The sequence below is a fragment of the Zootoca vivipara genome, chromosome 9 (genome assembly GCF_963506605.1).
Source record: "Zootoca vivipara chromosome 9, rZooViv1.1, whole genome shotgun sequence".
NCBI classification, from domain to species: Eukaryota; Metazoa; Chordata; class Lepidosauria; order Squamata; family Lacertidae; genus Zootoca; species Zootoca vivipara.
In genome coordinates, this window is record NC_083284.1 from 52,352,420 (window position 1) to 52,379,678 (window position 27,259).

The 27,259-nt window shown below is 44.7% G+C and overlaps 1 protein-coding gene across 2 annotated transcripts in view; it reads left to right on the plus strand.

Moving 5' to 3' along the window:
• The first annotated feature begins 2,860 nt into the window (after nt 1-2,860).
• The window catches only part of FAM149A (family with sequence similarity 149 member A), a 39,316-nt gene continuing 14,917 nt past the window's right edge, over nt 2,861-27,259 (plus strand). Inside the window, exons 1-4 of one of the 2 annotated variants that reach the window (XM_060278771.1) lie at nt 2,861-3,551; nt 23,228-23,338; nt 24,670-24,802; nt 26,687-26,829. In XM_060278771.1, coding sequence (XP_060134754.1) covers nt 3,121-3,551; nt 23,228-23,338; nt 24,670-24,802; nt 26,687-26,829 — 818 coding nt within the window. In that variant the 5' untranslated portion in view covers nt 2,861-3,120. Of the gene's footprint in view, nt 3,552-20,324; nt 20,556-23,227; nt 23,339-24,669; nt 24,803-26,686; nt 26,830-27,259 lie in introns of those variants that run through there. The other variant, XM_035114031.2, reaches the window with a different exon arrangement.

The window sequence follows — 27,259 nt, forward strand, 5'->3', positions numbered from 1 at the left end:
AAGATCTAAATTCCTTTGGTAGAATAAAACAAACAGCATGTACTCAAGAGAACCATGTCACCAGTTTTAGGCACCCAAGTGAAGTACTTGAAAAACGGCCTCTCTGATGCCACATAAAACAAAACTGTTTTTGGAAACTTAGAGGAGCTTTATGAGCAATTTGTGCTAAAGCATAGAGATCCACTGAGCATGGAGAATCTACTGGGCATCCCCAAGGCCTTGACCATGTCAAAAGTAACCGTTTCCAATATTTCCTATGGCTGGGGTGCATTTTTTAAAAATTCCAACTGGCCAGTAATGTTGAACTTGCACATTAAGTATAAATTGCAATAAAATAGTTTTATTAGTTAGAAAACAAAAGTAAATGTATCCATGAATTCTGAACACACTGAACTGATGCAATGAAAAAATGTTTTCATAAACATTTGGCTAGGTTAGCTTTATTTGGCTAGTTTAGCCTAATAAACAAATAGTTATTGTATTTATACAGTTCCTGGGTTTTTAAACTTTAAAGAAATGTGTCAAAAACCTGGGCGCTGTCATGTAGAAGGGCTAACTGGCTTATTTTGTTTGGGGCAGTTAGTTTTAAATAGTGATACTATGGTAAATTTCCTACAACTACACTCCCAAACATCCCTTATGGATGTTTGAATTCTTGTGCAAACTGCTTGGAGAGTAAAAGTAAATGCCGCCAGACAGTTGGGGATTTCGGAATGCCACAATGAATGAAATACACCTTCCATCAAAATCAGTGGTGCGAAAAAAAAGATAGCATCTGAATGCGCAGCCAGCTGAAGCACAGACAATATCTGCATTTGGTTTCACAAAGGCACACAGCTAATGGCCATGGCTACTAAAGGCTACAATATCTCGAGACTATGGGAATGAAAGGTAGAAAGGGTGGGCTATATCAACCACAAATTCGCAGGGTATTTGTGATGTGTGGAGTTTTCACATGCCACATTGCACACATACTGCACGCCTGTATGATGGCCAATGCTGCAGTCCTGGGTGTGCATACTTCGAAGTATGTTCACTGAATACTGTGGGACTTATTTCTTAGGAAACGTACTTAGAAGTGCACTGTAATTCACACTATCAGTTGACTATTTTCACATTCAGTAGCATACCTAGGCTCCTAGGCTCCCTTCCGCCATCCTCTGGCAAGGAGTTGTATGCCCCCCGCCATGGTTAATTGGTAATAGCACAAACGTCACATCTAACTTTGCCCTGGGCCCACTGAATATTTATTGCACAATAAACTGATTATACAGATCAGTCAAATCTTGTTTCCCTAATATGTTTCTCTGAGGCGGTTTTTCCTCTAAGACCATATTCCTGCTATTTCATAAAAAAGCTTTTCTGGAAATTTGAGTTTGCTTTGCTCTCTTCACAGCACAGGTTTTCTTGAAAAATAAAGCTTGTTAGATAATGGTCATCACATTTTTTTGTGTCACAGTTTAGTTGTCAAGACATGCTATAAATGCATTATGCAGCAGTTCTTAACAATACTCTGATTAGTCTTGCATATTTTACTCTTTTTAGAAACCAAAATCCAATTATGTGTTTTAAGTTTATAAACCAAGATTACATGATCTGGTTCTCTTCAGAATTAAGGTATAACTAATCTGCTGAGTATTCCTGTAAATTATTAAAGAATATAAGCACCCTAAATCAGACCAAGGTCTAACTTGTTCAGCATCCTTTTCAATAAACTAGGCAACCAGTTGGTATTATGTGGTCTAACAGAAATTGCCCACTGGTCCACTCTTAAACCACTGTCTTACCTTTAAATACAGTGGGCTGTACTTCTGAGTAAAAATGTACAGAACTGTGCTATTAAACACATTTCCTAGGGGAATGAATTCTGCTGAGCTCAGATTTACTTCTGAGCGAAATGCTTAGCATTCCTATGGCACTCAAATACAGCCGGATGTTTTAATCTAGGTCATTGTTTCACATGATACACAATTATTTCATTGATATACTAAATAATATGCAACTTACATAAAAGTTGTTTTTTTCTTCATAGATATTGAGTAGGAATATTATTTTTTAATGTGTAAACAGCTCCCGGGGCTTCTTGACACATGATGGGGCAACAAAGTTTGCTACAGATCCATGTACCCAGGGAAGAGAGCTGAAGCCAAAAAAATTGGGCTCCCTGAAAACACACACCCAATCCCGAAATGACAGACTTGCCAAATTCATCCAATAAAATATATTTTAAGGGTTGGAACCTCGTGGCACACTTAGAATGGGAACACCTCACAAATTAAGTAGTAAACAGGTAGACTGCACTGCCTCAGGATCATGAGGCATCACATTCAATATTTCTCCAAGCACATTCCTTACAAGTCTGCTAATGAATGAGAAGGCTCGGCTGGGATCCTTTGTTGAGGCATCTTGGTTTCTAGAGGCAGGGAATTATTTGTTGTAAGGGAAAAGAACATATTCAGACATCCCAGCCCTTCACCTGCAGTCTGAAGGGAGAAACAGTTGACCCTAGTCACTTGCATTTTGTGAGAATTAGGCCTTTTACTGAGCTCCGAGTCCAAGGACCTTTACATAACTTCTAAGGAAATGTCTACACCGCACCGGGCTGAAACTATGTGGCATATATACTTTAAAATATATGGGAAGTACCTCCAAACAAAGCTCGCCGTTACAAGGGGAGGAATAAAGAACGGGCCCACAGGGCTTCCCGTCCAAGCCTGCAGGTTTCTGTTTTGGCAGAACTGTGGCGCGGACGTGCGCACGCCCCTTCCCTGCTCGCCTACTTCCCGAGCTCTGTGAGGGCGCGCGCGGCTGCAGCTGCTGCTAAGTGCCCAATTGCCGGCGCCTCGCTCCGTTTTTTGTTTAGCTTAGCAACGGGCGCTCCCGCCCTCCGTCGGCGGCACCTGGGGGTAGCGAGCGAGGCAGGCCCCAAGCAGCTGCAAGACCAGGAGACTCTCCCGCCTTCTGACGGCGGAGTCTCGCGCCTCGTCGCTCGAGCGTGCGGCTGACTGAAAGAAGGCGCTCCTTCGCTTCCCGAGTCCCTGAGGGAAGCGGCGGCGCTCTGCCGTTCGTGTCTGAGGAGACGCTGAGAAGCTCCTCGGGCCGCCGGGCGGAGGCGGCACCATGAAGGTGGCGGTGCTCGACTTGGGCACTGTGTTTGCCAAACTCTTCAAGCCCTCTTCCTCCTCGTCTCCCCCTTACTCCCCAACCACCGCCGCCGCCTCCCCTTCCAGCGGCGCGCCTCCGCCCAAGGCGCTGCTGCCCCTTCCTCCGTCTCCGCTGGGGTCTCTGCCCGCTCGCCCTGCCGCCTTGCAACCCGCAGGGGGCTCGTCTAGCTTAGCGGCAGCCAGTCGAGGCATTCCCGGCGGGGCGGCGAAGTCCCCCGGTGGCGCCGGCGGCAACAGCTCTCCGCGCTCGGCGCCGCCGTCCCTGCCAAGGGAGCCCGGGGCTTGGGCAGCGCCCGCGGGCAAGCAGCTGCTCTTCGTCACTCTGCCCGATATCGGCGAGGAGGGCACGCCCGACGCCGACCCCCCAGAAGAGGCATCGGAGCCCAGGCAAGTGAGAGTCGTGGGGACGCCGCGACGTGGGGCGCCCTGGCCTCGGGTGGGAAATGCAGATCCTTTCCCCCTGCGGTAACATAATCTCCGGATGGATGTAGCTACTTGGCAAACTACTGTAGTTGCCTTCTCAAGGGATACATTTTCTCCTTAAGGGGCGAGGAGACGCTAACTCCGCTTCCCTGAGTTCCCTGCTTTTCTGATCAGGTACAGAAGGTGGTAGCCTAACTTCTTCATTGTTTGGGAAGAGAATACATTATTGTATATGCCACATCGTGAAACAACAACAACAACACTAAATTGGTTAATGATATTATTACTAATATCACAGGTGACAAGGGGGCAGGCGGGCACACTTTGCAAAATGCTTTCCTGTGTATATGAGGCTGTATAGACCTTTTTATTTTGAGAGAGACAGCTTTGTATTTTTGGGGTGGTGAGCGATTTGCTTGCTTTGTTAATTGGAGAAAGGTTTTAAGTTATTTCTAAGACTGCAAATGCAAGATCTCATTTTTTTCTGGTGGTCCAGTTCATCTTGAATAAACCTCATACTCTAGTTCCCAACTTGCAGGATATTTTCCTACACAGTTCCCATGGATACCATTCTATGTTCACTTACTTGGGAGTAAGCCCTATTTAACTCAGTGGGGCTTACTTCCAAGTAAACATGCAATTGATAGAGCTGTAAAAAATGTGTTTTGTCTGTTCCTGGTTTGGAGTTTTGAATTACTTTTATATATGATCATTTCTTCCATTTACACATAAATATAGACCGTACCTGCCAGTCATAGCTCTAAAGGTGCTGTACAACATACTTTAAAGCAATATGGTATAAAACAATTTTCAGTGTCCTGTGTGAAAGCTTTTAATGTGGGAGAGAAATTCTGTGTGCTGTGACCAACATATGAGCGCTAACTGTGCATGTGAAAATATTTCAGAGTTATTGGCTAGGCTATAAATTTAGAATAAAAATGGCTCTCATCCACTTTCTTTCTACTGTTATTAGCATTCACATGTGTATATAGATAAAGGCAGTGAAGCTCAAAAGTGCTTTTAATTGCATATCTGAAAATGCCTACAGTTACTAATATCAATTTTCAACAGATGAAAAAAAACCAGTCAATGAACCTTTTCGTAAATTAAAGAATGACCTGCTTCCATTTTGTATTGTTGCATCAATAGCTTCAAAACTGATACACTAGAGACTTTAAAACATTGCTTGTGAAATTGCTCTGGAGGTTGTGCCTGCGTACCCTTCACGTTTGTGTTTCAGGACCAATCTCCATAGAGCTATCACTCTCCCAAGGTACTGTGACTTCTGATTGACATGTCATGGAGCAAATGGGAGAAACTTGTTGCTTTTATGTTCCATTACAGTGCTTCATAGCAGCCTATGACAGGCCAGTGTCAGAAACAGAAGGTGGATCTAGGTGGGCCCTTTGCTCTGATCTAACAAGATGGTTATTGCGGTATTATGTTCCTCATATGAATTTGGAGGCAGCCATTATCACCAAAGGTGCATGGTCACTGTGGCCGATATATGGTCCAAAAAAGATTTTAAGTCCATATCATGATATTGGTTTCATATTTTTTGACCTGGAGATATATCACAAATCATGATATGTTTCTGTGTGTTCTATGCAAAAATCACAATGTGGGAAAAATTGTGAAGCCAGCCAGTGCTCCTCTCGATTCCTGCAGCCCCTGTTAGCTCTGCCAGCTCAGCTTTCCCCTGCCTCCTGCAATGGGCAGCAAATCACAAGAGCGGGCACCAGCAAAAATCACAGTGCGGGGAAAACTGTGAAGCCAGCCAATGCTGCTACATAGCTCTATCCTTATTTCAGACCTTGTGATATATCAGTATATCACAATGTTTATCTGGTGATATAGGACGATGCTGAAAACCAGATATCACCCAGCCCTGGTGGCTGGTGCAAGGGAGGCTGAAAGTATGGACTCAGGAGACTGAAATTGGGTTCAATTAGACTGCAACTTTATTGTTTATGGGAAATAGTAGGTTTGGCTAAGGCAATGGGCATGTATCTAGCACAGGCCCTTGCAGAGCCAGGCAGAGGACCGGGCCAGGCAGATAATGTGCCCCCCTTTTCTTTTTACCCTGGGGACCACTGAAGTCTGATAAATAAGTAAGTATACAATTAATTTTCACAAAAGTTATGCTGACCAATAATTTCATTTCAAGGCTTGAGCTGTTATCTGCATATAAAGACAAAAGGGAAAAGATTTCATTTTACAGATTGTGAATATGCTGGCTGAGGCCCCCTTTGGAATCCAAGTGTCCCATATGGCACCCCCTCTGCCTGGGCCTGATCCAGCATCGGGCAGCCTATCTGCTACCTGATAGGAACCCCATGAAAAGTCACCTCCGACATGGATTGGTTGCCACGAACCCCTGATGGCCACCATTGGGAGAGGTGTATAGGCCCATTGCCCCCCCCTGTGGACTCCCAGACAGAGTCACACCTCCAGGACCCCTCTATTGGGTTACTTATCTGCTAAAGTTGTGACAGTTGCTATGAAGTAGATGAAAACCTGCAAGCCAGCCAGTTTGCTTGCAGGAGAAAATTTCTCCCTGGCTGCAAATATGGCATCCAAGTAAACCATAGCAAGGTCCATATGCAACTCACCCACTCCTCCACTGGGTGGGTGAATGAGTGAGAAAATCCTTCAACGGTCAACCAAGAGGGCAGCCTGCACCTGGCCGCTCCCTTAAATAGGCCAGGGGCAGGCTGAGCGCAGCTCTTATGCCCTTGCTCCCAAGGTCTTGTGAGTGCTGCCTGCCCATACCTGAAAGCTCCATTGTAGCCAGAGAGGGGGTGTCAGGTGGCCATCCCATCCCCTGGCCATGCAGGAGTACGATGGGCTCCCCAGATGAGCCACAGCCATGCCGTAAAGTTGGGTCTCCTGATGACAACTATACATGTTTTACTCGACATTTGCTAAGGTGTACGGTATTTAACATCTGCAGACATGCTTCTCTTGATGCTGAGTTTCTTTGCATATGTTTAATAGCAAACCAAATATTTTATTCATATTAGGAAGGTATGTGGTGAACCTGCATTGTCTGCCTTTTAGAAAAGAAAGATACATAAGAGGGAATAAGATATGCTTCTTAGAAGACGAAAGGCTATACCTTCACATTAGCATTTTTTTAATTAGACATTTCCACTTATGCTTTTAGAAGGAACACCTTAATAAAATATTGATCATTGTAGCCTCCTTACCCTGAGTTCCAATTCAAGTTTACCTAGACTCCAGAATATGATATTTATTTCAATTGTTATTCAGCCATGTGTGGAATGCATTGCCTCATGAGAATGGGTTTATGGGGGAAAATGGTGCATTTTGTAAAGTTTTGAAACAACAAGTTCAATTATAATGTCCAGCCTTATGCTGCTTTCAACCTGCTGTAATAGTATTTCTTTAAAGACTAGGGGATTTCTGGCTGCCAATAGATGCACACAGGAATGGTTCAGGTTTTCCATTTCAGGGTGCACTTTGCGTTCCTTCTCCCCATCAACCTCAAATTACACAGGTACAACCTTCAGTCAAATACTTGTAGCCTTTTCCTTTATACCCCACCATACATCCATCTCTCTCTGCTCCCCACCTCCCACTGTGGTGCCTTGCATGTTGATCTGTAGAAACGTTTCCTTCAGTGTTTTAAAATATATGTATATTAAACCTAAGCCATGTTTTGTTTTGTTTTTTACTGCTGCTCTGAGGAAGGAGGAGGCGATTGCTTGGTTGGTACATGCTGTGCACAGCAGCTTCAGTTGCAGACCAGAAGATGGGGTTTCTCTTGAGTTTTTCCAGGGGGGGGGGAACTTATACAAAGTTTCCCAAAGTCTTCCCAAAACACAGTGTGTGTGTGTGTGTGCGCGCGCTTTCACAATGGATTTGCCACTAAACATATGTACACCTGTTCACAGGCTTTGGGTAGGTATTCTTTCCATTCCAGTTTTTTCCCTTGAGGAAGAACTACACATTACCCCACTGCCCACCCCCGCTTATGCCTTGAAAGTTTACTGTCTGCAGCTTCTCCCATGCAAAGCAGCATTTGGAAAAGGTTATTTGCATGGCATAAGTGAAGGGTTAGCAGGTGGGCTGCTTAATATTTTTATTTATTTATTTAAATCTCTATACTTCCCTTGCACACAATTTTTCTGCCACAGCTACACCTTGCCACTCTCCTCCCCAGCAGACCTTTCCTGTGCTTCCATTACAAATTAATGTCAATATATTGTAATTAACCATAAATTCACATGAAAGTTTTGAGTGTATATTACCGGTTAGTTTCATTTGAATTTGATTTTTTTCAATGACTACTTGTGGGAATTTGGCAAAATGCAAAATTGTAATTGCTGGTGTTAATGTATGCAGGTGATCTTGGCGCATGAACCCATTTGCTTGCCCAGTCACCGTAGGTAAGTTCAAGATGCAGAAGTAGCTAACCTAGTTTGAAAATACGTGTGAAAGCCATCATGTGAATCAATTCTAAATAGCTATTAGAGGCATTTGGCTGGTTCACCCTTGCACATTTATCATCTGAAGTCTCAAAGCATCAAGTGATGACTTGTATGTATAAATGACCCCACATAGGTCAAATGCCATACGTAGAATTTCCATCTTGTGTCACCTCAGATTTAGTGTTTCAGAGTGAAGCCAGTTCAGACAGTCAGTCATCATCAAGTGATCTGCATGCACTTGTGAATTAGGCCATTAGATGCAGGTGCCTGGCTCAGGGGGAAAGATAATCTCATGTTCACCAGATTTATAGGTTGATCACAGACTGTTGCTATCCAATATGTACAAGTTTCCAATATGGATGACCTTACTGGTGAAAAAATTCACAGTTACGTCATATGCATTGGTGAAAAAGCATGGGAAACACTGCTGAAAAAAGCTATTTTGTAGTACCGGTAGTTATGGAGTACTGTATTTAGTATTAAGTGTTTATAGGAAAGTGGAATATAGAGTAAAAATGTAAAACAAAGACCACTAGACATGCAGCAAGTTTGGTTTTGATGAGTGAAAGTCAATTGCAAACAAATGTTGTGAGCATCATGGGAATAGCTGATGTGATTACAATGTGCTTGTGTGCATGCATTTTTTCCGGTAATGTTACTCCTGAGGTTTCTTTCCTCTATTCAGCAGAGACATGTTTTGCACAGCTTTTCTGCTTTCAATTGTAAATGCTCCCTGGTAATGAACAAAACAGCTCTGCCTTGTTGATTTGGTTGCTAACAGGGATTCACAGATTTTGGCATGGTTTATTCATTGCCAGCCCTTATTTGTGGTTGCCATTGACCCATTCTTCTGAGTCCTCCTGAAGCGTGTGTGATTTCTCTCCTTATGCTGAGCTTTTGTAGATGTCGGCGAGGTAAGATTCTGTCTTCCAAAAAGGCCCAGTGATAACAGAAAAACACCCTTCCCCAAGTTCTCTGTGAATTACAGATAAGAGGGAGGAGGGGTAATTCCGTTCTTCTCCTGGCTGTTGAAGACTGCATAGCAAACATATCTCCTACATCCCCTGGCCACAAAGAACTCAGAATCTTTGTGCTGGTCAGGGCCAAGGGTAGTTGCCAGAGAGAGGAAAGGGCAACTCACTGATGTGTTTCTGGAGTCTGGTCACTAAGAGTCATGCATAGCTTAGTAATGAGCGCTGGGTTGTATTCAACTAAGTTATACTCAGAGTGGACCCATTGAAACCTATGTTATGCATGTCCATTAACATCAATACATCTAGATGGGCAGGGTATAAATAATTATTACAGTGGTACCTCTGGTTACAAACTTAATTCATTCTGGAGGTCCATTCTTAACCTGAAACCGTTCTTAACCTGAAGTACCACTTTAACTAATGGGGCCTGTTGCTGCTGCTGCTGCCGCCGCCCAGTTTCTGTTCTCATCCTGAGGTAAAGTTTTTAACCCGAGGTACTACGGTACTTCTGGGTTAGCGGACTCTGTAACCCAAAGTGTTTGTAACCTGAGGTGTTTGTAACCTGAGGTACCACTATATTATTATTATTATTATTATTATTATTACTACTACTACTACTACTATTATTTCTACTCTGAGGGGGGCTAGCACTGAATGAAACCTTTTGTTCAGAAACAAAAACAACACAATAAAGTCTATTCCAAAATATTGCTTCCAAAATATATGCGAAAGCCGCAGCCTCTTGACAGCAGCAACAAGATTTAAAATGTATTCTTCTTTTATTAATGATTATAGAGGGGGAAGTGGTGGTGAGATGTACTGTACTTGTGCTATTTTGCAAGGGCAGCTTGGAATTCATTGGAAACTGAATAATAAATCCACTTGAGAAAACTCAGCAAGACCTTTCATTATATCTGCATTATTACAAGAGTGAGTAGCAGATGCATCAGGCTCATCTGTTGAAGTCTCATGCCTAGCAACCACTTTCATTGTACTTCAAGGTTCTTATGAGGATGAGCACAATATTGGCTGCTTCTACATTAGGCAATTAGCCTGGAATTGACAAAATTTGTTCATTCAGCTTTCACAGAGTATCCAGATGATATTGATGCCAACTCATTGTATCCCAGCAATTTTTGTGGTGGTCTCCTGTCTTTTTTCAGACTTGATTTCTGGCATTAATAAAACAAAACATAACAGCAGTGTCAGCATTCTAGTATGGATTATCAATATAATAGATACTCTTTAGAGCTGCTGGTAATAACTTCCTCTTGCATTTTTTCTTAAAGTAGCTCCAGAATCCCTACATATCTACAGTAGATGTAAGGTCACATAGTTGGACCATAAATAAACAGTTTTAAAAATATCAGCAAATGACATTCCTACTAACACATTTCCAATAAACTTCTTCCAAGGGAAAGCACCTATTTCATAAAACAAGACCATGATAAATATTTTCAGTAGCCAAGCCAAGTGTACAAAGCTTTTTACTCTGGTCAAAATGTACAAGTGCTTAAGAGGGCATTGCTTTGAATCACATACAGCTAAAAAGTCGTGTTTGGGGAGAAGACAATATCACAATATCACATCAAGGAAATAGAACTCTCAAATGCAATTTTAAAATAATGAAGAAAAAGTGAGGATGGTACATTTTTAACCAGTTACATCAGTTAGATGTCATTCAAATGGCACTATAGCAAAAGGATCCTGCTTCTAATTCCAGCCCACCTTACTTCACATAATGGAGGGACCGATGTTTACCAGGTCTTATATAATATAACCAGTAATATGGTGGCGAGATTATTGCTATCTGCAGCTTGTGCCTTGTTATAAGATTGTATTCTTACCATTCTTAGAGGCGCATGGACCATTTCCAAGATTTTTATTCAACCTTCCGTCCCTTCTGTTTCAGGGACACTTGATCTTGTTATAGTAAATGCTTCCTATCTGATCCCAACGAAATAAAACACCTCTACCAAGACACTAATTAGCCTCCTTTTTGTGACAGTTAATTAAGCTGATTGCATTTTTCTTGACTTATAAATTATTTATATACAAAATACATTGCAGTCATTTTTCCCCATTGACAATATTCTTTCTTAATACATATGCTGCTGTCAGAACTGAAGTATAGCTAATCATAATTAACTTTTGTTATGAGTTTGAGGTGTGGGGAAGTAGGCTGTATGCAGAGACCTTGCTAACCCCTGGAACCTGGAATTTTAAAATATAAGCCAGGTTAGCTTCCTGTTGAGGTGATCACCTGAGTGATGGACCATTAGGGAGGAACAAAGTAAGTGGATTTGGGTGAGGTAGCCCCTCCCTCAACTCATAGATAGTTAGTTGGAAGGACAAAGCCTATTATGTGAGCTGGAAGCTGGAAGAACCGCAAGCTGGAAAGACAGAGGAGAAGAAGAAAAAGAAGAAGAGTTTGGATTTGATATCCCACTTTATCACTACCTGAAGGAGTCTCAAAGCGGCTAACATTCTCCTTTCACTTCCTCCCCCACAACAAACACTCTTTGAGGTGAGTGGGGCTGAGAGACTTCAAAGAAGTGTGACTAGCCCAAGGTCACCCAGCAGCTGCATGTGGAGGAGCGTAGACGCGAACCTGGTTCCCCATATGACAAGTCTACCACTCTTAACCACTACACCACACTGGCAGAGTATGTTTGATTTCTGTTGGAATCCAAAGTGATGGCTAGGGGAGAACTTGGGGTAATGCTTTGAACCCATCCACATTGAAATAACATAATTTAGCATCTCAGCTGAGGGGGGAATGAGGAAGAGACGTGAGCAACACACAAGCATCTGCTTTGCTGCTGATTAATGCCCTGATGTTGGGAAAGATTGAGGGCACAAGGAGAAGGGGACAGAGGACGAGATGGTTGGACAGTGTTCTCAAAGCTACTAACATGAGTTTGACCAAACTGCAGGAGACAGTGGAAGACAGGAGTGCCTGGCGTGCTCTGGTCCATGGGGTCACGGAGAGTCGGACATGGCTAAACAACAGCAACAAATGTCCAGGAACTCTGAAGGCAGCAACAGAAGATCTGGAGTAAATGGGAAGAAGGCTTCCCACCACCATGTGCTGGTCCTTCTACTCCATTAAGTCAGTGACGAGGGGTTGGATTGCACACGTATTCTGATGGATGCACTAATTAATAAAAGTTTGTGATAGATTAATTCGGATGCTTGAGTACTTGATTCTACTGCTGGGTTTTTTAAAAATTTGGGAATTAGCTACATGAACTTAAAAATATATTCTAATGACTGATTTATTTTCATGGTAATGGGTTTGATGAACCTAGAACTGATTGAAGCAACATGTTGGAAGTAAAAATTAAAACATGAATGCCTACTGATACTTGAATGACTTGTTTTGACCTGAGGGAATCTATCTACATAATGAATATTTATATTGTTTATGAATTCTGGATTTGGTTTAGTGGCTTATGATTATTTTTTTAAAAAAGTATGATATTTATCTGATGAACTTGAATTTGATTGTAGTAGCATAACTGGATTAAAATCTATAGAATGAATTAAGAATTTGTATATAGTATATGCTAGGTTGGTTTTGTTTAAGTACAAAGGCATCTGGAACTGTGTAATATATAGGTGTAATTGCATGACTGCATGCTGGAGGGGGGGGGTTGGGAGTGAGGGAGAGATATTACCCTAGGAAGAGAGACAAGAAAGAAACGTGTCAGGAACCATCTCTATAGGTTCCTTATTCGACAGATTGCTTGAATGTCTAAATTGCCCATAATATGTGAAAGGTTAACAAATAAGAGACAGGATATGCTCATTGCAATTAGACAGGACAAGGGAAGTGTTATGTACTGAGCTGAATCCTAGAACAATAGGATTCAGAATCAGCGGGAGCTACCCAATCCAACTCCAGGTGGAAGTGAATCCGCAACCTGATTGGCCTGCTGGAGCAGCCAATCAGGTGGCTGGCAGAAGTGAATCTGCTACCTGATTGGCCTGTAGGAGCAGCCAATCAGGCTGCAGGCAGAAGTCAATCCACAATATAATTGGCCCACAGGTGTAGCCCTGAAGTAGCCAATCACGCAAGGCCCATTGTGTAAATAATGTATATAAGCAGATGGTTTTGGGAAAAGAGCCATTCGTCTTCTCTTCTCCTCCTTGATGACTATGAGCTGAATAAAGAGCATGAAATTCACTCTTGACTCCGAGTATATTTCACTGGCGACGAAGGTGGGATCCTGCTGAGCTGACCGCCACCACGCACTGCACCGCAGCACCGCCACCTGCTGCACCGCTGCATCGCACCGTGCATCCAGGCTTCAGCTCCAGGACCCAAGGAACCCAGAATGGCAACCGACAGCAGCTTCTCGCCATTCAAACCAGCATCAGGAGACTGGGAAGGGTACGCCGCCCGTTTCAACTTCCTCCTGCAAGCGAAAGAAGTCACCAACGATGCCATGAAGAGGGCGACATTCTTCAGCGTCTGTGGAGAGGAGACGTTTGAAATCGTCCGGGCTCTCCTTGCACCTAGAGATGTCGCTACCGTCTCTTACAAAACAATAATGGAACGGCTGAAGGAGCACTTCTCACCACAGCCCTCGGTGGTAGCTTGCCGAAATGCCTTCTACGCAAAACGGCAAGCCCCGGGGGAAACCATAACTGGGTTTGTGACCTCCCTCCGCCAAGCCGCCCGGTTATGCAACTTCTCAGAATTGGAGAACATGCTTCGTGACCGCCTCGTCGGTGGCCTGAGGGACGAGATGTTGCAACGACGCCTCTACGCCAAAAAAGACCTCACGTTCCAGATTGCTCTGGAGGAAGCCCTGGCAACCGAAGCCGCCGAGAGGTCAACGCAAGAGGCACGACCGGCCCCGCCATCCCAACCGAGGGTCTACCACGAAGACCTCACCGACGAATCCGAATCTGACAGGGAGGAAGTACACCGAGTACAGCGGCGCACTCAAGCAGCACACACACCACAGCAGCCTCGACGAGAAGGAGGGAACTGTGCAAGCTGCGGGGAGAACCACGAGAGGAGGACCTGTCGTTTCCGCAACGCAGAGTGCAGGCAGTGCAGAAAATTGGGACACATCGCCCGGGTGTGTCGGGCTCGACTCACCCGTCGACAAGCATCAGATGACCGACCCAGGAGCCCCAGGTCACACGGCACCATGCACCAAGGCAACTCGACGGAGATCACGGACTACCAGGTATTCCAGTTGCCCCATCCCAGCACAGAGAAAATTTATATAGAGGTACAGATAGAGGGAGCCCCATGCCGCATGGAGCTGGACACGGGTTCAACTCTATCCATAATCTCGGCCCGAACATTAAGGGAACTGTGCCCTAATGGGGGTCCCAAACTAAGGCCGGCCCCATTCACCCTCCGGGACTTCCAGAAACGTAAGGTCCCTACTATGGGGGTGGGGACCTTCAGGGTGCAATATCGAGGGCGAAAGCAACAATTGGACTTGCTGGTAGTTAAGGGCCCCTACGTTAGCTTACTGGGACTGGCATGGTTTGGACCTCTGGGGCTAGCCGTTACCGGGGTGAACCGCACTAGCTTACAAGTGGACGTGGACGCCATATGCAAAGAGTTTCCAGGGGTTTTCGATGGGGCATTGGGACGATATACAGGACCCCCCATTGCCCTACAGCTAGACCCCGCTGTACGACCCATCAGGCACAAGGCCCGCCGGGTCCCGTTCGCCCTGAAACCCCGCATAGACGAGGAATTGGACCGGCTCGTGGAGCAAGGAGTGCTGGAGCCGGTGCCCAACGCCCCCTGGGAAACTCCAATTGTCACACCCGTCAAGCCTAACGGTTCGGTCCGCATCTGTGCAGACTACAAATGCACCATAAACAAGGCTCTCACGGCCCATGCATACCCAGTGCCAGTGGTCAGCCATGTCCTCGCCACCCTGGCTGGGTCAAAAATCTTTGGCAAACTGGACTTGGCCCAAGCGTATCAACAGTTGCCTGTGGACGAAGCCACAGCAGAGGCTCAGACGATTGTGACGCACAGAGGGGCATTCAGAGTAAAGCGGCTGCAATTTGGCGTTAGCGTGGCACCAGGCATATTCCAGAATCTAATGGACTCTCTCCTTAAAGGGATTCCTGGTGTCACCCCCTTCTTCGATGATGTACTGATCGCCGGGCCCACACCAGAGGAATTTGAGGACCGCCTCCGCACCGTCCTGCACCGTTTCCAGACGGCGGGCCTCAAGGTGAAGCGGGAAAAGTGTTTACTGGGAGTGCCGCAGGTGGACTTTCTGGGATTTAAGGTGGACGCAGAAGGGGTCCATCCAACCGGTGACAAGGTACGGGCCATTTGTGAGGCCCCAGCGCCCAAGAGCAAGCCCGAACTTCAGTCATTCTTGGGACTATTGAACTTTTACCATGCCTTCCTTCCCCATAAGGCAGCGGTAGCGGAGCCCCTACACAGACTCCTAGATAAAAGGGCCCCTTGGGTGTGGGGCCAGCGACAAAGGGCCGCATTCCAGGCAGTCAAGGACTTGCTCGTCTCGAACTCGGTCTTGGCACACTTCGACGAGAGGCTGCCAGTGGTGCTGGCATGCGATGCCTCTCCCTATGGCATCGGCGCTGTCCTGGGACACCAACTCCCGGATGGAAGAGAGGTGCCGGTGGCATACTTCTCCCAGACGCTTGCTGCAGCCGAACGAAACTACTCACAGATTGACAAGGAGGGTCTGGCAATCGTGAAGGGCGTAAAAAAATTCCATGATTTCTTGTACGGGCGGCCCTTTACCATAGTGACTGACCACAAGCCGTTGCTTGGCCTGTTTGCCCCTGAGAAGCAGACCCCCCAAGTGTTGTCTCCACGTGTCCTCAGGTGGTCAATTTTCCTTGCCGGCTACCAGTATGCACTAATCCACCGCCCTGGGAAGGCGATGGGCCACGCAGACGCCCTCAGCAGGCTACCACTACCAGAAACAGGCCCCGACCCAGCGCCTGCGCAAGAGGTTATGACCCTGGAGCTGCTTCCCGACCGACCCATTCAGGCACAAGAAGTTGCGCACCATTCCACAAAAGATAGGGTCATCTCCCGGGTCCTGGACTGGGTGTGGCGAGGATGGCCCAGCAGCAGCCCCGGGCCAGAATTCGCTGGCTACACAAACCGCAAACATGAACTGTCGGCCCACAAGGGGTGCCTGTTATGGGGAAGCAGGGTTGTTGTTCCCCAGCCCCTCCGCAAAAGGGTCCTCACAGCCCTACACGAGACACACCCAGGGGTAGTGAGGATGAAGGCCCTTGCCAGGAGTTATGTGTGGTGGCCGGGGATTGACAGAGAGATAGAGGCCTGGGTCCAACACTGCCAGACCTGCCAAGAATCCCGCCCGGATCCCCCAAGGGCCCCAGTCCAGCCCTGGGAGTCCGCCCGACATCCATGGTCACGCTTGCACGTGGACTTCGCTGGCCCCTTCCAGGGAAAAACATTCTTCATAGTGGTGGATTCCTACACCAAATGGCTGGAGGTCGCACTGGTACCATCCACTTCTACGGCGGCAGCCATCCGGGTACTACGTAAGCTGTTTGCGACCCACGGGCTCCCTGCCACCCTCGTCTCGGACAATGGGACCGCATTCACGTCAGAGGAGTTCCAGACCTTCACAGCGCAGAACGCCATCCGCCACATCCGCTCAGCACCATTCCACCCTGCCACCAATGGCCAAGCGGAGCGCATGGTGCGGACCACCAAGGACAGCCTCCGCCGCATGACACAAGGGGACTGGGAATACCGCCTTGCCACATTTCTTCTAGCACAGCACAGCACCCCAAGCACAACGACGGGCCGGAGCCCAGCTGAATTACTAATGGGCCGGCGCCTTGCAACTAGACTGGACCGACTTCACCCCGACAGAGCTCAGGATGAGGTAGTGGTGGGGAAAGGCAGGAACCCCCGGACATTTGTGGCCCAGGACCCAGTGTATGCAAAGAATTTTGGGGCAGGCCCAGCATGGGTACCCGCCACAGTCACCAAGGTGACCGGTCCCGTGTCGTACGAGGTACTAACGGAAGGGGGGCAATGTTGGCGCCGCCACTGCGACCAGATACGGCGACGATTCCCAGGAGGAACCCGGGAGGAGAGCGGGACAGAGGGGTCCCAAGGGGACAGCAGGGCAGTGAGGCCTGTAGAGCGAGAGGGGTGGGCAGAGGAAGCAGAAGCAGTAGGCACAGAGGGGCGCCCCGAGGCTGGAAGGACACCGGAACCAGAGCTACAACCTAGTGGTTCAGTGGCGCCAGACCAGACAGCCCCGGCACAGCCAGCAGCCTCGGAACACGAGCCAGAACCAGAACCCCTGACCAAGGAACACCCCAGGCCACAACGCACACGGAGGCGGCCAGCAGACCTTGGGGACTACGAATGCAACTTCCCGGGCAGGACTGGAACTTAGAGGGGAGGGGTGTTATGTACTGAGCTGAATCCTAGAACAATAGGATTCAGAATCAGCGGGAGCTACCCAATCCAACTCCAGGTGGAAGTGAATCCGCAACCTGATTGGCCTGCTGGAGCAGCCAATCAGGTGGCTGGCAGAAGTGAATCTGCTACCTGATTGGCCTGTAGGAGCAGCCAATCAGGCTGCAGGCAGAAGTCAATCCACAATATAATTGGCCCACAGGTGTAGCCCTGAAGTAGCCAATCACGCAAGGCCCATTGTGTAAATAATGTATATAAGCAGATGGTTTTGGGAAAAGAGCCATTCGTCTTCTCTTCTCCTCCTTGATGACTATGAGCTGAATAAAGAGCATGAAATTCACTCTTGACTCCGAGTATATTTCAGGAAGAAAACTAGAATTACTATAGTGTAAACCAGGGATGGCCAACTCCCAAGAGACTGTGATCTACTCTCAGAGTGATCTACCCCCTTTCTGGGGGTCCAGGTCAAAGTTGTTGAGCTTTTTTTTAGGGAGGAAGACAGCCGTCCAGTGATCTACCGGTAGATCACAATCTACCTGTTGGATGTGCCTGGTGTAAACAATTTAATTAATAGCGACATCTAGTGGTGATGTGTAATCTCAATATGGCTGCCGAAAACAAAACAATTTCAAGGCATGATGGCATGCTTTGGATGTGCATATGTCAGGCATATGTATCTGAAGAAGTGTGCATGCACACGAAAGCTCATACCAAAATAAAAAACTTAGTTGGTCTTTAAGGTGCTGCTGGAAGGAATTTTTTTTATTTTGTTTCGACTACGTCAGACCAACACGGCTACCTACCTGTAACTAGGCATTTATAGTTTAGTTTAACTGTACTTTCCCTTTTGTACTTCAACATGGAAACTTTGCTTGGAGCAAGCCAAGATCTTAAGCCAGTCTGAAGTTTGCTCATGGCTTGTTCCATACTTGATAACATTCCATTTCTTGGTACTGGGAAACAATGGTTAATGGAATACCTCCTGGAGTATTATTGCAGGGCTGGGGGAAAGGGATGGCACAAGGATGGAACACATGGACACAGGTAGGCTGAAGAAACTCTGCAGTAGAGTTAAACTGTCCTCTGCAGAAGAAATAGAAAACATACCAGCATCACCTCCTCATGAAATGGACTTAAGCACCACCAGGCAAGCCAAGTAAAAGATTTAAATTTTTTAAAAAATTGTTTCTAGCTTTGGGGCATCAAGTAACATTCTATATTTCATTCTAATAGAAGAGCTAAGATTGGACCTAATTCTTCAGAGGTGATAGTACCACTTGGATGTGCTGCTAACATTTGTTCTATCGTTAAACTAATGGAATGGGGTAACAATGCATGATGTTGAAGTGCTGTGATTATAGCTCCTTTTAAAAATGAATAAATTAAAATGGTGGTGGTGGTAAGACTGTCAGGTTTTTTGGTATAGCTGCGGATGGGTGGAGTATTTCATCTTTTCCCCACTATGCAATTTTACCAATCAGAAATTGCCCACAGTGTAAAATAGATGTAGATGTGTTTTTCCTTCCATGTGGCACATAAAAGTCAGAGGAAAAGTTTTGAGTATATTCACATGCCCCGCACATCACCAACTACATGGGCCCCTGCAGAGGTAGCATTATTTTACACATCTAGAACTCTCTTTTTGATAATATTATCATTTGCCCTTAGAGTAGCCTAGAATAAGGTTCCCCAGTTGCCCACTGTAATCTCCCACATTTGTCAAAATAGTGTATAATTCCATCAGTTGCAAGCAAACTCTGCATGTGGTGCCTCCAGACTGTCAGTATTTTGTGGGAGGGATTCAAGAGCATAACAGAACTTGAGGATTGTGCAGTTAAAGTCCATCAAATAGCTGTTGCCCTAGTGCAGGGGTTCCTAAATTGTGGTCTAAATTTCATTCAGGTTGCCCACAACATTTCTGTGGATTTGTGATAATAGGTTGAAGAAAGGGTATGTACATTAACATTTTTAGACTCTGATTAGGGAATATTGTACATGAGTGCACTAATTATACATGCTTAATTATACATGCTTTGATCGCAGGCAAATGCCCATTTTAGGCCACAGTGATGTGCATCTAAGCTTGTAACATCTAACATCTAAACTGTAACATCTACCTGCCCTACCTCTGTCCTGCCTGCAAGGAATGGAAATATGTATGAACTGCACAATTTTGAAAAGAACCATATCTCCCCACTTCTGTATTTTCTGATGTGTATGACTGTTCGGATGGAAATCTGGCATTTCTGACACAGGACTTTATAAACCATTCCAATGAAAGGGCTGCAGGAAGATGCATCATGAATCTCCAACACCCCTCCCCCTTCCCTCTCTCTCATGCATGCCATGGTGCAGATGCTGTCATAATATTTTGGATTATCAGGAAGGAATGAACACCAGGAGAAACTGCATAATGCTAAATAACGGTATAATACTAAATAACGTTTTGCTGCCTTTGTTTACTCAAGCTGCTTGCTGACAGACTCGGGATATGATTCCAGCTAGACAGTAGTAGTTGATATCCATGTCCTCTCAGCATCAGACAAATGCATTGTGAATCAACGCTGTGACAGAAGTACATTACTGTATTGTGCAAGTCAGACACACCTTTTCAGATTGCAAACACTGTAGCAAAAATGTAACTGGTAGATTTTGCTTATATATACAGTATTGCACTCCCCCTTCCCCTTCAATGCAGCTGTTTTAGAATGCTGTTCTCCACAAGATGTGTTTATATCTGGGAAGCGCAGCCCTTTGAAAAGCACTAGGAACAGAGCATGAGGCAGATGCAAAGCTGGAACAGCCTCTGGGAGCAGCTTAGTACTGCAGACCTCCCTTCTTTCTCCTCCCCTCTTACACACACACACACACACACACACACACTTTCCTAGAGGGAGATGGAGGACAATGTGCTGAAATGAAACGACACTGTGTGTTTGTGAAAGGGAGCGAGCAGAGCTTGTGAGGAGGGAGGGACAGAGAGCCTTCTCCGACTCTGCTTTTTCATGCGCTTTGTTAGCGGGGTACGTTGCCCCTGCCATTTGTCTGCGGCTTCCAACCCTCAGCAACGTGAGCAACAACCGGAGCCAGAGCTGGTTATTATAGGGTAAGTCAGAAGTGATGAGGCTTAAGATGGGTAATGGGTATAAATGTACTTACATATTCTCAGCTCATGGGTCTCTGGCCGTTTGCTCATCCACCTACTCACATTCAGAGCAGTAAACTCGGCCTTAACGTGCACTAGCCTTATGCAGAATTAGTGAAGGGAAGGGGGGAGTGTTGTGTGGCCCCTCCTATGTTTCTGTTGTAGTTCCTTGTAAATGCTGCATTTCCAGCTAGGGGGGAAACACCCTAATACAGTGCAGAAAGTGAAAATGAACACACTGGAAATACTAAAATGTAAATATGATATTTTAATGGTGCAATGCAAAAATAGTCTTCCCTCCATTGCATTTGTACAGTATTCTTAATGCTATATTTTTATTATTATTTCAAATTGAATCTAAGGTGGGGCTATGCTACATTTGGTGAAATGTTTAAAGGATGAGCCATCCCAACCAAGTACTGATTTAAAACCTTGTATGACCTAACCATAGGGATGCGGGTGGCGCTGTGGTCTAAACCACTGAGCCTAGGGCTTGCCGATCAGAAGGTTGGCAGTTCGAATCCCCGTAACGGGGTGAGCTCCCGTTGTTCTGTCCCAGCTCCTGCCCACCTAGCATGTCAAAATGCAAGTAGATAAATAGGTCCCGCTCCGGCAGGAAGGTAAACACGTTTCTGTGCGCTGCTCTGGTTCGCCAGAAGTGGCTTAGTCATGCTGGCCACATGACCCAGAAGCTGTCTGCGGACAAACGCCAGCTCCCTCAGCCTATAGAGTGAGATGAGCGCCGCAACGCCAGAGTCATCTGCAACTGGACCTAACGGTCAGGGGTAACTTTATGACCTAAGCATAACAAGTGCTTGCCTATCCACAGGAGTAATTTTTGAATGAAAGAGCTTAACATGCTTTCTGGTGCTGTATTTCCATACCTTTTTCTGTACTTTAAAATTGTTGGGATCCCTATAGAGTACTACTATCACAGGGATATGATTTCAGGTACATTATCCCACCTCCAAGCAGTATGTGCCTTTTATAAGGAAGTGGCAGGCCCAGGTTTTCCTTTCAAATGTTCATTGGAAGAATTTGTCAATCATTAACTATATTATGAGTGAATGAATAGTCAAACTTGAACTTCACGGAAGAAAACAGCTTAGATTTTCATCTAAATAGTGACGTTGTGAAAACTCATTATGTATTGCATTGTACGTAATTGTATTTTAAGAAAAGAGACTTCCTTTTATATTGTCACAAGATTTTATTTTTCAGAAGTGCACATGCTAAAAAATAGTGATTCACTGGAAGGGACATATCTACGCGGCTTAAGAAACTGGTGATTGGCTCCCCTGTTGCATGGATTTTTTTCTTTTAAAAAAACCAACCCATGAATTTGTTTCCTATAATATGTGAAGTGGCTTCGTAGCAGGGGCGGGGAGAGGAGGATAACTTATAATTTTCAACTATTCATTGATTTTATTAAATTTGTGTACTGTTCTTCATCCGTATATCTCAGGGCAGTTCGCAACATAAAAATACAAGACGAAAAACTAAATACATAATAAGAACAAAAACCAAAACAATAATACCCCCTCTCCTCTACCCTCTCCCACAACACTATTTCCTTTCACAATCCCTTTCCCAAGCCCATTTCATTTGGTAAAATCAGGGCTTTTAAAAGCCAGAACTCACTGGCCATAACTATCCCCAGGGCTTTTTTTCAGGGGGAGATCCCAGGAACTCAGTTCCGGCACCTCTCAGGTGGATGCCATTGGCATTCTAAGAGAACCAGGAAGGTGTTCATGGTGAGTTCCGGCACCTATTTTTCTAGAAAAATAGTACTGATAGCCCCTAGTAATAATTATAAATACTAAAAGAGGTTTTCAGAAAAGTGGCTCTGGCTATAGGAGTTGACTGGTGTTTTTTCCCCAGCCGAAGGTGATGTGAAGAAATTAAACCTTTATCAATGCAGAACAACTCCTGCAGTTCAAAAGAGGCATAAACAGAATCACAGGACAGCTTCCCTCAAGTCTGCCTCTTTCCTCTCTTTTTGCCAGAGTTCTACTAAGGGCAGTAACATATTAACAGTAAACACAAAGTTTAAGGTGTTCTGCAAATTTCCTTGACAGACTGAGTACCTTTCATCCTGGCAGGCCTGTTTAGGGAATAGAGATGGGGGTTATGGTGCTGTCTCTCTGCCTCTTGCTCACTTCTCAAAGTGGCCCTCCAGGGGGGAAAAACACCTCTTGCTGACTAGGGACATTCCTGCCTAATAAAAGTCCTATGTTATAAGTGATTCAGGGCAGGCTATAATACATGGTCAGCTTCCAAAGAGGCAGTATTAGCAGAACACTCTGTAGCCATGAACATATGGTCTGCTAAATGCTTATACTGTATGTAGGGTCCAATTCAAATGTGAACCCCAGTCTCCTTATTACTGCCACAGGTAAGTAAGTACCCAGTGAGACATACGCCTGTGTGGATTCAAGGTGGAACTTGTAGACACCTACAACTCTCTTAAACCTCTCTTAAATTTTAATATATTTTGATATCTGACGCCTGCACAGTGAAGTTGACATTAGGAAGAATGTGTGTTGGCAGAAGGGGACAAGAGCTGAAATCTTAACCACATACGAGAAAATTGAATTAATTTGGTTTCTCTCCCCCCCTTTCTTTTCTTCCAGGAAAGGACTGTCTAAAGAAGTCGCAGACCGCTGTTTCCAAGGAAAGAGTGAGGATGGCCTTCCAGCACCTTTTACCAAAAGCGTGCAAGAAGCCATTGATAAATATACATTGTATGTGTTAATGTCTGATATTATTTGAACAACAACATAAGTATGTGTTAAAATAATAAGTTAAAATTTTGTGTGTGTGTGTGTGTTTAACAAGTAGAAATTGATTTTGAAGATCACAGCATTGCAGCATTTCTGGGGCAGCACCTGTCCTATCCACATTATAGCATGGCAATTTGAAATTGGGGGATTTCAAAAGTAGTTTGTAGTGTGGCATTCAGCTTTCATTGGAGGAGGGATAAAGGCTTTTAAGTTCTTTAGGGATAGTGCAATTTCCTTTTATGAGCCCAAGTAGATGTTTGAATCCTGGTTAGCTTTTGGTATTGTGACTTGCATTTTCTGCTGAAATCATTCTTCTTTAAGATTTTGTAGTGGAGAAAGAATGCTCAAGGGTACTTTAATTTAAGGAAGAAGAATGGACCAGAACAATGGTCTAAAAAGGAGAGTAGTGCAAATCTTCTACACATGAAAGTGTTTGTTTTGTTAGCAAGGTTTTGCAGCAACACCCCCCCCCCCAAACCTAGGAAACTATGTACAGTCAAACCTTGGTTCCCGAATGCCTCCGTTTTGGAACGTTTCGGCTCCCAAATGCTGTAAACCCGGAAGTAACTGTTCCGGTTTTTGAATGATTTTTTGAAGCCGAATGGCTTCCGGGGAGTTTTTTCCCCTTTTTTCTCCATTGACTTTGCTGACCGCCCTTTGATCTTTGGTTGTCAAACGTTTCAGAAGTCGAACAGTCTTCCAGAATGGATTACGTTCCACAACCAAGGTTTCACTGTACAAACTGGAATATTCCAAGAAGGTGTGCCTGAATATCAACAACTGATTGTATGAAAAATTGCTGGCCTTTTGGCTTCATTCCTACTTTTCTTTTTCACCTGCATAAATGTGTGGCCTTTTGTATGTCTGTGAATTAAGTATGTCTGTCATGCACCAACAGAATCATAAAGAGTTTTGTGATTGTTGGAATGCAGTTCCTATCATCCCTAATCATTAGCCATTCTGGCTAAGGCTGATGGAAATTGGAAGCTGGTCTGCAGGGCCACAGTTTTTCCAATCATGTCCTAATGCTAAACAGAGGTTCACCATTTTGTACGGGGAATTGCATATTTAAATTTTGCCAGTATATTTGAATGAGATATCGACCTTTTGCCCACAAGAGTAAATCAATGGCATTTTATATTTGCTAGCTGCTATTGCTGCTCTTTAGGGCTTTCTGGGGTGGGGTGGGGAGTTATTCTTTATGGTGCCCCAAAGTCCTTAATGAAACACAATTGCTTTCTTAATGAGCCATGATGCCATGACTTACGTTTGAAATTTCTTTCCATCCACAGTGTCTCTGTTTCGTCACTTTCATCAAGCAGACAGACAACACCAACAGACTTGAATAATTCTTGGTCTGGGATTCAGAGTTGCACCACTGGCCCATCTACTGAAAGAAGCTCTGTTTACTCCTGGAGAGATGATGTATGTTAGCATTTATTAACAGGTTTTGTGTATCCTCTCCTGAAAAATATCTGAAGTCTTTATTTGCCTATATTACGTCCTGTCCTCCACCGCACTTAGCTGAAAATCAAGGTCAATTTTTATACTCAACTATGTTAGAAACTAGTTTTCCACTTGGTGACTTCCTTCACTACACTGAGACTTAACATTGTTTTGCATGGAATAATCCAGGCTTGCTAAACTATTGTTTACCTTCCTTACTGAACACTGTTTCTGCCTTGCGTGCTGATTTCAGTTCTGTGATCTTCATCAACCAAGTGCAAATATGGTTGATTTAGATCAGAGGTAGCTAATCTCTGACCCTCCAGATGTTGTTGGACAACCAAAGCCAGCATGGTCAGTAGTCTTAGAAGATGAGAGCTGTAGTCTTGAATAGCATGTTTTAGCTGTCTGTGATCTAAACCAATATTTTTTAATGCTCAGTCCCAGTGCTACTTGTCTAGAAAAAGAGGTGCCGGAACTCACCATGAACGCCTCCCTTGTTCTCTTATAATGGCAATGGTGCCCACCTGAGATGTGCCGGAACTGAGTTCCAGCAGAAAAAAGCTCTGCTCAATCCTCTTCTATACCCCAAATTAAAATATTTTACTTTAGTATTCATCATTTATATCAACTTTAACCTCATCCTCTTTTGCTGTTTATCTTTTTTGCTATGAATCTGTTTTGTTTATCACATTCTCCTTTGAAACGTTCTTGTAAACCTTGCTCAGGTCATTTCGAGGAACTTGCTACTGTGCAAATTAAGACCACAGCCTCAAATTCCAAATCTGAGCACCTCTGTCCTGAAGCAGATGTTGCTGCCCTGAACCTTACTGAACAGTTGATGTTTCCTTTCCCCATGCTGCCACCCACCCCACGCACACACCACAAGTCTCCTCATTTGGTCAACAGCGTTTCTGTAGAAGCTGTTTTGCCCATGCAAACTAGTCCTTTTTTTAATACTGATAGGAAGAATTTAACAGTCAGGGGCAGTGCCAGATAATTCTTTCCTCCCTTTGCAAATAAAGAATGCTGTGCTAGCTGCAGTAATGATGCAGGTTACTGTCCATAAGATCATGCTATTTGGAGCCAAATTCCTTTGATAGTGAAGGAGTGGCATACTTGTGGGTTCATAGGCCTGTGAAGCCATTTGTGTTATTAACCTGCCAGCCCTCATCTTCCTTCCTATCACAGCTGTGAGCTAGGAGAAGTGGTTTATACCACATCATAGGGCCAGACAGAGATGAGGGGTTTAGATCTCTCCGGCAAGCCCAGCTCAGTGACTAAATTTTAATCATTGCAGACCTGTTGAAACGAATGAACGGGACTAAATTAGGTCCATTCATTTCATTGGGTCTTCTCTGAGTAAAACCTAGTTGAATACCAAGCAGAGTCATTTCTTCCCAGCACAGCAGTGTGCTGGGGATAAAGAAGAATGATCCACCCATCCCCATTTTTCTTCTTATCACAGTGCTGGGATTGGGGGAGGTTTGGGGTGAGTGTGCCTGAGTGCGTTATGTGCGTGTGATATGCATATGAGTATACTGTGTGAGAGAGGGTGTGCAGTGCACTTGCATCTGTGGTGAGTGTGTGTATGTGTAGCATGTTGCTGTATGTGGGGCAGTGTGTGTGAGAGAGTGATGCAGGTAACACGTTTGGTGATACGTAGCTCTTGGAAAGTTGGCCAACCCCAAACCAAAGGAGGACAGCCTCACCTGTTTGGGTGGAATTCCATTCTCTGAATAAAAATAACATTTAAAAGTTGTGTGACTTTTCCTAAATAACTGCAGTGACAAATATGTAATTTTATTCCGCTTCAAACATGTATAGAAATATTATTTGAAAATATTAACCTGAAATTCCCAGGAATTTGATAAAGCTAATACGCAAAGAGTTCATCAGCTGTTTTGGGATGTGGATGAAATGTTGTTTGAAGGCAAAGTGAGTTCCCAAACGGAGAGTCTAAAGGCAGAATGCAAGGATTGGACTAACAGATCACTTCACCTAAGGCAAGTCTATGCATGTGGATTAGATAATTTCTTTCTCGAAGCATTTTTCACTCAAATATGTGCTTAATTTGCTTTTATTGTATTGGCTTGAGTAGTGAGCATCTTGTGAGTTGATTAACTGCCCACCCTTTGAATGGAAGAACCTATATAGCTGCCCAGTATAATGGCCAGATATTATCTTAATTGCTTCCAGATGGGGTTTCCATGATGTCTTCCCATCGATAAGTAATCCTAGATATTTGTTCAAGGTACTTGTTCAAGGGTGTGACCATCTAGAGTCCACCTGGACTTGGTCGTCCTCTTGCCAAATACAGTAGCCTTGGTTTTTATCGTAGTTATTTTTTAGATGTTCTTTTTACACAGCTGTCAAGATTTAACCAGCATGCTCCTAAGTCCGATTTTATTCTGAGATAACAAAACTACATCATCT